The sequence below is a fragment of the Simochromis diagramma genome, unplaced genomic scaffold (genome assembly GCF_900408965.1).
Source record: "Simochromis diagramma unplaced genomic scaffold, fSimDia1.1 OVJJ01000308.1, whole genome shotgun sequence".
In the NCBI taxonomy this organism is placed as follows: domain Eukaryota; kingdom Metazoa; phylum Chordata; class Actinopteri; order Cichliformes; family Cichlidae; genus Simochromis; species Simochromis diagramma.
The window spans coordinates 307,956-322,635 of record NW_024386785.1 but is presented as its reverse complement, the minus strand read 5'-3'; the positions used below and the strand labels follow the sequence as shown (position 1 = coordinate 322,635).

The 14,680-nt window shown below is 40.9% G+C and overlaps 1 protein-coding gene across 2 annotated transcripts in view; it reads left to right on the top strand.

The window, feature by feature from the left end:
- The window catches only part of LOC120727982 (CDK5 and ABL1 enzyme substrate 2-like), a 29,431-nt gene extending 15,087 nt beyond the window's left edge, over positions 1–14,344 (top strand). For both annotated transcript variants that reach the window (XM_040022606.1, XM_040022605.1), the window contains exons 4-10: positions 949–1,057; positions 1,159–1,327; positions 3,544–3,641; positions 7,430–7,536; positions 7,778–7,897; positions 8,691–8,775; positions 10,590–14,344. In XM_040022606.1, coding sequence (XP_039878540.1) covers positions 949–1,057; positions 1,159–1,327; positions 3,544–3,641; positions 7,430–7,536; positions 7,778–7,897; positions 8,691–8,775; positions 10,590–10,736 — 835 coding nt within the window. In that variant the 3' untranslated portion in view covers positions 10,737–14,344. The remainder of the gene's footprint in view (positions 1–948; positions 1,058–1,158; positions 1,328–3,543; positions 3,642–7,429; positions 7,537–7,777; positions 7,898–8,690; positions 8,776–10,589) is intronic.
- Positions 14,345–14,680: the final 336 nt, after the last annotated feature.

The following is a 14,680-nucleotide window of genomic DNA, read 5'->3' as shown; positions in this document are numbered from 1 at the left end:
GGAGGAGGGAGGCACCGCATGGCTCCTGTCACGCAGGTGGTTGTCTGTGGGACATGTTAAAATATAAAAAACTAAATCCTGGAAGTCGGGGAATTAGGTGTAGCATCTGGAAAGCACACAATCACTATGAAATGAAGACTGCGCTGGGTGGATCATATACAACTCTGAGGTTAAAGTACAGTCAGATCATATAAGGAAAAGGAAAGAATTAAACCTGTGAAATGAACTGGTATGTACAGTGAAAGGGTGTAAGTCGTATACTGTGTACATCTAGTATTACACAAAGAGTAAGATTATATTTAATCAGGTAGGTTTTTCAGTGTGAATAAAGATGTTTTGTTGTAGCGGTTCCAGAAAGAAATTTATTTGGATTCATTTTCTATAAATCATAAAAATCCATCAGTTTGAAATTAAGTCTGCAGTAAAAAAGTGATAATTGCAAAACAAAGTTGTATTTTTGTGTAATTTCAGTTGTGCTCAGGCTGTGATGAACTGCTCATAAATGATGAATTCATCGATTCATTTTCAGTGTCTGTCGTGTCTCGGAGCGACACGAGGCTGAACTGTGATTATTAGAGAAACAAACCACAGCGTGACCCCGTCTGAAACGCTCGAGCGGTTTCTTTACGATGCTAGCTGATGGCTTGTGGCAAACTGAAGCTGCTGCTAACTTCTGAATCTGTTTTATGGTGTTGTGAATCTTTTATTGCTGTTGTCCTTAATTTAATTTCCTGTAGGTAAACCAGCTGCACTGAGGGGTTTCTGCTCCAGATGCAGCAGATGTTTGGACTGGTTTCAGCTAGGGCACGAGTCGGAAGAACTGGGAACCAAATATTCCTACTGTATGACAGTGCAGCCGTCTGCTGTGTGTTTACAGGCAGGCTGTTTACCAACATTTTATCAATAATTCTCGCTCTCTTTCTTTTCTTGATGCCTTTTTTTCTCCAGTGATCCTTCGTTAAATCACCCCAGGAGGAGACACTCGTCTGGAAACATCTCTACCACCCTGGAAATGCTGCCGGGGCTAGAGGGTTTTCACCTGGACACCTATGGCAGGGTAGAAAATGTGGACCTACTTCTCATGGATGCTTTTATGATCCAAAACAGTTTCTTGTGGTCAGAGCTCAGTTAATAATAATCTTTCTCTGTCTGTGTCAGTCTGTGTCATACGCACAGTTCCTGTACCCCACTAACGCACTGGTGAGGCAGAAGCCGTCGTCTGCCAGCGACCTGACGCTGCAGATTCCCGTTTCCAGGAGCACACACAGCATTCCGGGCAGGAGCTACCCGCCCAGCCGGCTGAGCAGCACCGTGGGACTGGATCTGGGTAAGAAATGGAACCGAGCTCAGTCACAGCGTGCACGTCTCCTAAAAATAATAATGATTCTTTTTTTCTAACAACAGTTTAAAACTGTTAAAAATTTCACCATTTATTAGATGTAATGTAGATAATTACTGACATCAAGCCACAGACGCTGTTAAAGGATTTTATCATGTTAAAGGGAACAACAAAAACACCGTCTGTTTATGGTTCAAACTGTGAAACAGCACAGTCATGGTGCATTAGGACTCTGAGCGATATGACTGATCTGTTTCCTTGAATTCTGAGATTTCAGAAAAGAGGCTGAACTGTAACTGCTCAAACATTTCTGGATTGAAACGCTAAAGAAGGATGTAACGTGAGGAAGAGAAAACAAACACAGGATGCTGGGATGAAGAGAGCAAACGAGAGCTGCTGCAGCTGTGCTGGAGCATCATCCTCTTTATATTTTAAACACATGTGTATGAGCGTGTCCTCACATCCTGTGTCTGTAAACACACACATCCACAGTGACAGAGCCCTGAATTAGCCTCTAAACCCCTCTTTCTAATCCACAACCTTTCATTAACACAATACAGCTGTGTGTGAGCACGAGGCCGTGCGCAGCAGGTTCGATATTTTTAGTCCTCTGGTGACGTTTTTCTTTAGACTCGCAGCTCTTAAGACTGATATGATTGTTAAGTACTGACAGAAACACCAAAGACTCGTTTACTCAGAGTTATAAATGGCATAATGTTTTTAGCTGTCGATTAGTACAGAGCTGCTCTTGTACCTGTGCATAGATGCTTGGACCACTGGTAGCACTATGAAAGAAAGCCTGGATGCCTTCACAGTTGGTGGCAGCAGAGGGCCAACAAACACTAAATGGATGAAATGGTGATTGGATGATGAAATGCTCTTTAGGCCACAATATGAAAGCAGATGAAGGCTTGGTAAAGTTCACAGGTGGTTCTCAAATCCATTTTGTCTTTTGATTCCAGAGGGAAAAAAACAAGACAATCTCTGCAGATGTCAGAATGATAGATTTTGGTGCTGCTGCCATTTTCAGATCACACCCAGTAAGCTCTTTTTCGATCACTAGAACCTGCACAGCGGAGGTCATGTGCTGGATCTCCACCACTGCAATTTCATTTTGGGGAAAAAGGACAAAAATCTCTTTGAATTCTGATGATCGGGAGGTTGTTAGGGAGCAATGTGTTTGGCATAGCCCCACAAAAGCACAATACTCTGTGCCATAGTTGGGATGCCAAATGTGCACACATGCCCAGGAGTTTGAAGCCAGCCAGCTGGGTGACTTTGCAGAGTTCAGACTTGCTAAGATGAAGGACAAACAATTTAGACTTTTCAACAGGAAGCACTGTATTGCAGCTCAATCAATCTTGCCATAAGTGTGGTTGTTTGTACCGAGTCACTGTCACTGATAAAGAACCAGAATAAGGTGGTTAAACCCCAGGAGCCATGCTGATGGGTTTCTGTAACTTTCTAATGGTACAGTTTGTTTGTAATGACTTTACACTGACTGAATGAGGAAAAACTGAGATTTTTCTGAATGTGAATGTCTGCAAACTGTGCATAAACTCTGTTAACAGTTTAATAAATTTTCTTTTATAAGTTTTTGTGCAATAATGGCCCTCTTAAAATCAACTCCCGTGTCCCGTGAACTAAACTAAGTTCGACACCTCTGCCTTAACGGTTTGAAACGAATGTTAAATGTCTCAGGATGTTGTAGTAGAGCTCTGCACTGACATCCTGGGACATTTAACATTTAACACCTCTTTACGTGAACCTAACTGTTGTCACCAATGCTGATCACCGAGTGGGGCCCTGTCAGTCTAAAGTTGATGTCTGTAGACTCTGTGAGGTTCATGGCAGAAGGGCAGATGTCCTGGGGGTTAAAAAAAAGTAGTGGTTGAGCTGAAAGCAGTTAAGAGGTGCACAAAGGAGTGAGCTGGAGTAGGACAGGAGCCAAATTTCAAGCTGGTAATGTTGCATCAAAGAGGTTTCCCTTTCCCTCAAAGACAAATTATCAGGACTTGGTCAGAGAAACAGGAAAATGGATAAAATTCTCTTTTCCTTAACTGTCTGCAGACAGATCGTGCTTAGATGCACTAAATGTTTTTGTTGTGAGTCAGAGAACTTGTTGATGACACCTCGTGTTACTCTCCCCACCTCGGTTTTGCTCTTTTGACATTATTTCTGAATCGATGTGTATTGTTGTCCAGGTGTGGAGGATGTGATGGATTATGACCCCAACCTGCTCAGTGACCCCCAGTGGCCCTGCGGCAAACACAAACGAGTGCTGATCTTCGCCTCTTACATGGTAAGAAAACACTGCAGATGGTTTGAAATACAGTTGTTTATTTTCGAGGACGCCCACACGGAGCAAATCGCTGACAGCTGTGCGTCTCCTTCACACCACGTCCACGTCCAGAGCTCCGCAGGCTGTTTGACACCTTTAATGAGCTTTGTGAGAGGACAGATGGTTTTAGTAAACTAATACACTTTGGAGTCTGTAGCACTGCGAACCTGGTGCTGTAGCCCTTACTAGGCTGTGTTTGTGTGTTATCTTATCAAAGTTCTAAAAATAAGCACATTTTTGGGTTTAAGTGACCTCAGCAAGACAGATTTTAAACAGTCATTTTGGCAGTAACTGAATTCGGAGCCTCCAGCCTTAATCTAAATCAGATTTTCTTTCTTCTGCATCATCAGGATTAACAGCCTTCATCATAAAGCTGCGGCCTGGTATGGCAGCGATTTGGAGACTGCATTCCCAAATTTTTTTTGCCTGATAACAAGAACGGATCTAATATGGGCTTATTCTGAGGAGCTGCTCTTATTAGGTCTAATATTTGTAGCTTGCATCAGTCTGTTGACCAAAAATGTTAATGTTGAGTTAAATAAATCAAGTTTAGTAACAAAAACAATACATGAAAAAGAAAAGTTCAAATCTCAGGGGATCTGCACTGAAAGCTTTGGCATTGGGGGACTTCCATTCAGACTCTGTTTCAGGGTTGAGCACACCTCTTGTTTGTAACTCCTGAGTTTATGGATGGTTCAGTTCTGTAAATAAGATTTAAAATGTGAATGAATATGAAAGAAAATACAATAAGAAATGTTTGTAACTGCACTCACAAGATGCTAGTTTAATCCCAGTATAGTTGTGAACTAGCTGCTAACTAATGCGTGAAATAAGCACCCATTCTCAGATTCAGAGGTTAACACAAACTAAAGTCCAGAAAAGCACCTTGTCATGAAGCTTTGTGGCTGATGAAATGCTAAGCACCACTGTTGAGCTGTCTGTGCATCGCAGCACGCTCATGCTACGTTCAAGTCCCATCAGACTTATACTGATTACCAATTTCCATCTTATAAATACGCTTCTTTGAACTTGTAAACATTGTAATCTTTCCTGTCATCACCAGCCCTCCCCCATGAAATCGACATCAGCATCATGCTTACCACAAGTGTTTGATGTCTGTGATGTTTATGCATCTGTAAAGATCCAACCAGTGAAGTCCTGCACACTCCGTCCAGTGATTAGTGACGGGGTGGCGCATCACGGGGGCCAATCAGATTTCAGCTGGGTCCAGCACCTCTCTGAACACGATCAGAAATCTCACTGAAACACATGTGAGCTATTAAAGAGCTGTGGTTTCTAAATTAATTAAAAGAATTCATCATAACGACAGCCAAAACAACACGACCACTTTGATCTAATTTGCTCTCGGTGCTTCTTGTACCACCAAAACAAGCTCCGACCTGCCACAGCGGGGATTCAGCAGGATGTGTGGAGGCTCCAAGACATTAGGAGCAGATCCTATTAGTCCTGTAAGATTTGGAGCCACTGTTATTCCAACACATCCTCCAACACCCTCTTGGTGTTTCACTGTTGGTCCGATCTCAGATGACTGTTTGAAGGTAATCGTCAGCTCACGGGGAGCGCCCAACGAGCCTCGATGTTTCGGGGCGGCTCTGACTCAGACTCATCTAACTGTAACACCCGTGACTTTACACCTGCCCCTGCTGCTGTTTTTAGGATGACTGCAACTCTCAGCTTTGCACTTACTGTCTTATAGTGGTGACAACAACACTGATGAGAAATAATCCACCTTATTCACCATGTACAGGGTCATAGTGTTTTTGGCTCACTGGTGTGTGACTCATATGAATAGCAGGTTCAGTAAAAACTGAGCTGATCACACCAGTAGGTGGTATCTAATCCGTTTAATGTCATCACATGAATTAATGCATCATCCAAGTCAGATACTCACTAATCTCTGGTGACTGGCAGGATGTCTGTATTTGGCTATTTTTTTATTTTGTTTTACACGTTTTAATTATAATGTTGAGTCAGACAATAACATCTGTGCTTCGGGGAGATTAAAAGTGTAAATTGATCACATTGAACCCCAATTTTAATTTCTCATGTTCTAATAAACAGGAATAAAACCGAAGGAGAGACAAACGGGGTGAATAAAACAGATGATTGTAAATCTCTGAGAACTAAGAGTAATCAGAGTACACATGCTCTTTTCTTTTTCACTGTCCTAGAGGCTGCGGCTCAGTTTGATCCCTCTATAGACAAACACACACATTCTCGTTTTGATGTCTTAGTGAGGACATCTCATTGACATAATGCATTCCCTAGTCGCTCACCCTAACCATCAAAAATGACGGCCTAATCCTGACCCTCAGCCTAAACCTAACCAGAACCTAATCGTAACCCTGACACTAAGACCACATTTTGAGCCTGAGAAATGCCTTCAAACTCGTGATGACGGCACTTTTGTCCTCATAAGTGACTGTTGGTCCCCACAAATATAATAATATTCCAATTTTTGGTCCCACAAAGATGTCTAAACAGGTACACACACACACACTGTATCACAGTGTTTAATTCATGAGACGATTACAGCTGAGGTGAGCTGCTTTTCACTGAGCTTACTGTGAGCAAGTGTGTGTGTGTGTGTGTGTGTGTGTGTTAGTATTACACAGTGTGATTTCACCACCTACTGTCAATGTCGCCTAAACTACAAAACACCCCCCACCCACACCAGTTTGGTGCGTTACATGGAAACGGTGCATGTTACCTGCATATGATAAGGTTTAGATCAGGCTGTCTACCAGGATTATCTCGCAGGCTTCTCTCCATTAAATTAGGCCTTGGAAGTGTTGACATGAGCATGTATGTGACTAAATATTAGGATTAAGGTCTAAACTGAGTTGAGCTGTAAAGAAACTGTTGAGGAACCTGCAGCTCTTCACTGTCACCTCTTAATGCTGGTGACTTAAAAGCTGTTTCATGGAAAGGTGTGTCTGTTTCTTCACTTAAGTTTTGCAGGTGAAAGGTCAGCAGTTGAGTTGTGTACCATTTAAATAATGAAAGTTGTAAACATGCAACATGTGGTTAAAGGAGCCCTCTTAAGTTTGCAAAATAAAACAAACCCACTGGAGAGAGAGCAGAGCTGCCTTTGGGTGTTTGAGGCTATTAGTGAAAAAGCAGGAATGCTGTGTGGCAATATTGGATTTCTATAAGATCAATGTGATCTAATACGTCAAAGTATTGAGCCATCAATCCATTTTCTTAACTGCTTAAAGAAGCTGGGGTGGGGCTTGAGACTGTGTTTTGGCTACACAGTGACCAGGTGATGTGTCCATAACAGGACAGACACAGAGACGGACCGACTCAGTGGAACCAAAACCTGCGTCGTTGTTAGATTTAAAAATAATCAGCAGGAGAGTTTGACTTTTATTTAGTGTGTAAAGTCAGTGCAGCTGTTTTGGAACAGATTTGATGAGGTTATTGGATACTCCTGCGAACAGTCATCACAATACCTGGAAAGACTGTAAACTAAAGCATGAATGAGTTTCCCTGCGTGAGAAATAGTGCCATCTTTGCAACAATGAGTCACAGAAAGAAATATTTACCCGTCGGTGTTTACGTCCTCATCAGATTATTTACATTCACTGACAACTGTTTGACTTCTCATTGTCTCTGCTTACAGTTAAATGTGTTCTGTGCTCTGTTTATGCATTCTTCCGCTCCTTATTGTTCTGGTTTGGTTCATTTTCTTTTGCTCTTTTTCTCTCTGTTCTTTTATCCTGCAGACGACAGTTATAGAATATGTCAAACCGTCTGATCTGAAGAAAGATATGAACGAGACTTTTAAGGAGAAGTTTCCTCACATTAAACTCACCCTCAGCAAAATCCGAAGGTAACGTTTCTCATTTCTGCCAATGAAAGGATTTCAGCACAGTAATGTGAAAAGGGCCGACTGGATCACCACTTGGTCTTAGAGCTGAAGGAGCTCATGGGATGAGACATGAAACATCTTAAAGAAACTTAAAGCAGTCCAGTCGCTCCTTAGATTACCATGACCTGGATGACTAAGAACCTACACAGATATGTGAAAAGGGAGTATTAAAAAATTAGAACATGCTTTATTTCTTTTTCAGCCTAAAGAGAGAGATGAGAATAGTCGGGGAGGACTGCGGCCTGCAGCCCGTCACCCTCGCGATGGCATACGTCTACTTTGAAAAGCTGGTGCTGCAGGGGCGCCTCAACAAGCAGAACAGGTTTGTTCGAATCTCGTCCACATGTAAACAGCTCGTCATCGGTTTCTGCTTCGTTCATAGGCTTCACACTCTGCTTGAAATGTTGGTTAATGACGACTATGGATCATGTGTGACTGTTTAGCTCTGTTTATTGTTATTATAAGTGATTCTGCACCATAATTAGTCTCAGGTAGAAAATCTGATTGGTTCAAGACTTCATCACATTGTGTTCCTGTTAGAAAACGTAAAACACGATTTGTTTGATAGCTTAAAAGGTGGATGTGCTGCAGTTTTCTGTGTGGAGTCCACAGTGTGAGGTGTGGAAGTGGCTCCCCCTTGTGTTTATTTTCAATAAGCAAAAACTTCTCACTGTTGCTGATGGTTTGTATTCTTTGATTGTGATGCACTGAACTTCAAGTCCTCACTGTCCCATAAACCACATGAAGGAAAGCTCCTGTCTCTGTTAACTGCCTGGAAAATTATTATTGAAGTGTGTGCATCATCACAGTGACATTTATAGTTATTTTATAGAGTATGTTTACATCCAACTCAAGGTCTTTAAGATCTAACTGATGACTGATTCAGTCAAAAACTGACAACAAGTCTTATAATTAGAAACTGATTGTTAACGCAAAGAAAACACCTGATAAAGACTTGATACATTATTTCAAACCAACTACAAACTAAGACAATAATTCTTTTAAGAATAAATGTTGTCCAGAGAGCGAGCAGTCTGCATTGTTACATTGTTACTCTGCTTTTACTCTGTGGCCTGATGTCCTGTCAGTTACGTAACTGTTGATGTTGTTCACAGGAAGTTGGTCTCAGCTGCATGCATCCTATTGGCAGCTAAGATCAGCAGTGACCTCAAGAAACAGGAAGTCAAACATCTAATTGACGTATGTAATACAAACACACACACAGAGTGTCAGTGAAAAAATCTGCCTTGTGAGTCAGATCATGTTCCTCTTGCTCAGCCACTGAGGCTTTTCTACCTGAGCAGGTGGAAAACGACCTGCTGAGTGTTCGAGCTGCAGGACTAGAGGCTGTTAATGTCCTTTATAGTCGAGTGTTGAGACCATGCAGGAGAGAATCCCTGAGGTCTGATTGAGTCCTGCATTATCACTGTACTGTATTTATGCTGCATATTCACTTCTGTCATGGCTCAAAAATATTGATTTTAATTGTTTCAGTTCTGCGACCACCAAAACAAAAACCCTGCACGTCACTACCAAGCAGACGATCGTTGCACATTTCTTTAGTTTTTATGGAGTTATGGATCTTTTTAGTTTTACCTCATTTATCATATCTAATGAAACACTGATTACAAATACAGAGCTGTGAAAAACTATTTGTCCTTTTCCTGATTTCTTTCATTTCTTTATGCTCATTTGTTACACTTTATTTTTCAGAAAATCAAAAAAAAGGCAAAGATAACCTGAGTAACTAAACTGGTGATTACATTTCTTTACATACCTGGCCCTGTGTGAAAGAGTAATTCCCCCCTTGTTAAATTATTAAATGTGATTAATGACAGTTTTTATAAAGCTGGGTTCAGTTCCACTAAACGCACTCGGGCCTTATTACTGTTATACATGTTTAATCAAGAAATCACTAAAATAGAAGTTATCTGACAAAGTGAAACAAATGAAAAGATCTCATAAAGCGACGCATCGTACCACGATCTAAAGAAACAGTGAAGTTGGAAAAGGGTTTAGAACTGTGATTTTAACAGTCGCTGACATCTATCAACGAAAGGATTACGAAGCCATTTCTCAGGCATGTGGAGAGTATGAATACCCACAAATGGAGAAAGCTGTGAGCAGTTCTCAGGAGTGGCCGGCCGACCAAAAATACTCCAAGAACACATGAACAACTCATCCAGGAGGTGACAAAAGACCTTAGAACAGCATCTAAAGAACTGCAGGCTTCACTTGCCTCAGTTAAGGTCAGAGGTCATGGCATGGCCATTGGTCAGAGAAAACCACTGTGACCAAAAATCACACTCATCACACTTTTGCCAAACAACATCTTGATGATTCCCACGACTTTGAGGGAACTGTTCTGTGGACAAAAGCTGAACTCTCTGAAAGAGCCGAGTCCTGTCAAAAAGTAACAAAGCATTTCAGAAAGAGAGAACATCAAACCAGCAATCAAACATGGTGGTGGCAGTGTGGAAGCTCTGGGGCTGCTTTGCCGCTTCAGGACGTGGAAGACTCGTGATAATTGATAGAACCATGAAATCTGTCAGGCTATCAGTTCAAGCCCTGAAGCTCAAGCACACTTATGCAGCAGGACAATAATCAGAAACACACCAGCAAACCCGTCTCTGAGCGGCTAAAAATAAAAAAATGAAAGTTTTGAAGTTTGAAGGTGAAAGACTCGTTGGCAGTTATTGCAAACACTCAATTGCAATTCTTGCTGCCAAGAACCCTCAATAGATTAAAATAATTATTTAAAACCTACAGTTTTTTATTTAATTGGGTTCTTTTTGGCTAATAAATTAAAAAAAAGAAGCAAGAAATCAGGAAACGGTAAATACTTTTTCACAGAAGTTTAGTTAAAATGAACGGGCAGTATAAAAATGTCAAAAGATACTATGTTTATTTTAATTTCAAGATTTAAAACTCCCACAGACGTGGAGTCAGACATGAAGCGGTTTGTGTCATCAGAAAGTATTTGTTCTCTCTCACGTGCTGGTTTGTTCCTGCAGAAGCTGGAGGAGCGTTTCAGGATCAGCAGGAGGGAGCTCATATCATTCGAGTTCACCATCCTGGTCGCCCTGGAGATGGCGCTCTACCTCCCAGAGAGCAAAGTCATGCCACATTTCAGACGGTTGGTGCAGCAGCAGCAGGTATAGCAGTGCCTGGCTGCAGCACGCTTCTCCGCCTCTGCAGAGAACCTCAGCACCTTCGAGCTCCAGCACTGTGACGGATCAGTCCTCGTGATGCCTGGCTCAAAGGCTCAGACGCCACCCAGAAATCCTCCTCCTCCTTCCTGCGCACTACATCAGACTTCAGCCACGCTGTCGTGGCAGCAAACGGCTCAAAGACGTCACTGCAGAGGAAAAAGTTTCCTTCCTCTCCTCCGTGAAAAACCAAAGTGATCACACACTGTGACTGACGGTTCAATCACTGGAGGTCAAATCAAAATCAGGAAAATTCAGGTTTTCTTCCTCCAGCATTATTTTTATAGTGTAGGCCATCATAACTGTGGGTTTCAAAAATGTGCAAAAATGTACATGTAAAAAGAAAAAGAAAAACAGACTGTGCACCTTGAAAAACCAAAAACAAAAGATGAAAAAAAAAAAGACAGAGGGAGAAATTTTCTTTGAACAAAACCAGAACTGTCTGACTCTGAAAAAGCCTTTCTCTAAACTCTGTTTTTTAGGTTCTTTATTTTAGCTTTATTAGAAATATTACGAGTAACACTGACACACATGCATCATGCATCAGATAATCATATTTTTACGCCTGAAAATAGTGCTGAGTGTTTTCAGCGACTGTAGCTCAGATACAAACCGTTACGAGGACGCTGCCAGTGACTGAAAAAGGCTGCGAGTTCTGTTTTTAAAAAGAGCAGCAGTGTGGTTTCTTTTCTGGTTTGCTTCTGCTTTATCCTTTATCCTCATGACTTCATGAAATAAATGTATTGCATGAAGTCAAAATTTTCCAAGCCTGAACATGTGGCTGCTTTTGCTTCAGCCTGTGTTTCTTTTGTAAGGTTTATCCTGCCCTGTAATCAGGATATTTGCTCTCAGTCTCTCCGTTTCTGTATTGCCAGCTTTACATGCAGCGATCTCTATTTTGACTTCATGCCGTTCAGAGAGTGCAGACGTCCTTTTAAACGAAGCTGTGATGGGGGTTAGTGTTGGTACACAGAGCCTCTATAACATATGAGACAAACGCTGCTGTGATGCTCACTCGTCTCCAGCTGCTTTGCTTCTGTTTGTTATGGACTGCAGTTAAAGGCTGTCTCACTCTGACGATTGCAGTTTTTGCATTCGCTCCGGTTTTTGGAATAAAACGTGTCAGAAAGGAAAACAGTTTATCTTTTGCACGCGCTGGATGTTCATGGGCTGCATTATCTGAAACGAGCAGCAACACAACTGAAAACCACAGACGACACTGACCTGGTTAATAATAGGAAGAAACATGAAGCGCTGACTGTAAGGCTGCAGTTTACAGAAAGGACATCAGAATGTGTCTGTCACACTAAACATGGAGCATTAACAGATACTTAAAAGTTGCAGTTCTGCAATGATCATTTACATTTTTAGCACAGATATTTCTGGAAACTGAAACTTGAGCATCTGTTTAAAGTGAAGCGCAAACACATTCATGATGTTAACAGCAGGAACTCGCTGTGGCTACCGACTTCCTTTTTCTGCACTTTTAACACTGCAGTTCCTGAGTTTCTGCTTATGAAATACCTTAGAAACACACATCGCTCAGTAGTTTTCTTTTCATTGTATCGTAAAGGGACAGATATTTAACCAAACTGAGGCCTCCAACAGGACGTCTGTTGAAGTCTGGTGTCAGGACACCAGTGGAAGATTTATAGGAGACTCATTCATGTGGACTTCATGTCCCTTTTCCAGCCTTTGTTGAAAGGAGGCTTCAGAAACACTTCCTGTTGAGCCTCAGTTGTTTTTGCACTTTGCCTTTTAGCATCACAGTCCTCAGACTTTATTTCATCACCAAGTAACAACAGTATATAATATTTTTCTACATTTAAAGTAACTTATTGTAATGATGTGTATTTAAAAACTGCCTGATAATAATTTATTACTAATAATCCTGTGGATGAAGAATCGTGTCTCCTTTGAACCTGCAGGTGTTTTATCCTCTCACCAGATAATGTTGGAAACATGATTGTTCATCCTGAGATTTCCACGTTCTTCCACTCATCTTATTTTCCTTCGTGTGTTTATGGACTTGAGTTTTATAGATGTCAGAGCAGGAGAGCCGAATGAGTTTGGACCAGGGTTCTGCTATAAGACCCCAAAGAGTTTGGATACGATCCGTTTGGTTTTTGGAAAAGCCTAAAACTTTATCTGCTCCTACCGTAGCTCTTGTTGTCCTGAATTAGCCAAAGTTTGTCTTTCTAACTCGCAGTTCATGTGCTTTTAAGACTGTGTTCACCCGTAAATGTTATTTTCTAATAAGACTGATCTGATCCCAGAGGCTTCGTGTTAATATCATGTGTAAGTGAGGTGTGTGACTGCAGCCGTGCATGTGTTTAGTACACATGTGAAGAGCTGTGGGCAGACAGACTGCACAGCCAGTGTAACAAAGAAGAAGCAGTGAATGCTGCTTGTTAATTCAATTTGAAATCTTTGAGGTTTTTACATTTTACATTTCAATCCATCATATTTTAATTAATTTACAAACAGGATGTAAACAACACTGGAGTAGCATCAAGTGAGGGTTAAATGTGTTTATTTTTATATGAAGAATTATTTCACACATGAGCCTGGAGTCAACTTAGACTAACATGGAACCAATGTGACGTTCACTGTGACAAACGACCCAAATAAAATCAGTCTGCTCATTGAGTTTAACCAGCAAAAGCATTAAGATGTATAATTTGCTGATGAAGCAATCAGACGTTGGACTGCTCCAGTAAAGACGTGTGTTACATGATGTTTTACAGACAGTGAGGAAGAATCCACACTCAGTGATTTGCTCTGAGATTCTTCATACGTACCTAACAGGATGTGGAACACAGCAGCACTGATAAAGTCAGAAAAATGTTCAAAACTTCGGTCAACTTAAAGATAAGAATCTGCTTGAGAGTAGAAACGGCACGCGAGCTTCCAAAATCATCTTCTCTACATTAGAGATTTGTGATATTGACTCTATGCAGCTTTTATTCTGTCATCCTCCTCTTCCTCCGTTCGTTTACCTCTAATGTGCCACAATAAAATTTTTTACCTGTCACTGTTATTTAAATGTCACATTAACATTTTGTATTTAGTTTGAGTGCTTACTATCATTTTATTATTCTTTGAGCACTGCGGTGCTGTAAAGGGAAATATTTACCAAGTGTTTGTTTTTGTTTATATTTACCTTTTTTACCTTCTAAGTTCTCTGTTGACTTAAAAAAATTGTAATTTTTGTTGACAACACAGACGAAGCACGCAGCAGTTCAGCAGCGTTGCAGTCGGGGCGTCACATAAGTTAAAGCCACAGAAATATTTTTGTTGCTACTTTTGCATAAATACATTTAATGATCCAACACAGTTGAAATAAAGAGGCGAGACTAGTTAAGACGTGTTGCATTGAATTGATTTGCAACTAAAGTAAATATTCTTTGTATGAGGAAGCTGAGCTCAAATACTTCCACTGCACAAGTGAAGGAAATGTGTGTATTGTAATATTTATAAGATATTTTGTAAAGGATAAAGACCATACACTGTTAAAATGCCAATGTTTATGTTTATTTTCATTAAAATATGTAAATTACTGCATCTCTTCATTTTTTTGTTGTTGTTTAGGTATAAAGTTGATGTTAATTTGTTACAGTTAATTATTTAAAGAACAAGTCTGTAAAGGAAAAACAGTCAAAACACTGATACATGTGCTACAATAACTTTATACATTGTGATTCCACGGCAGCTAAATATTTCAATATATATCTCCAACTACCACATGGAAGCTCCTGTCAGGCATCACAGTGGCTGACATGAGCGGGGCACGGAAATGACTTGGCAAGTATACCGGAGGAGTGAAACACCAGCTACTGGTGGACGAAACAGTCGCCCAAGACTGCAAGACCAGGCTCACCAACCTGTGCACTGCC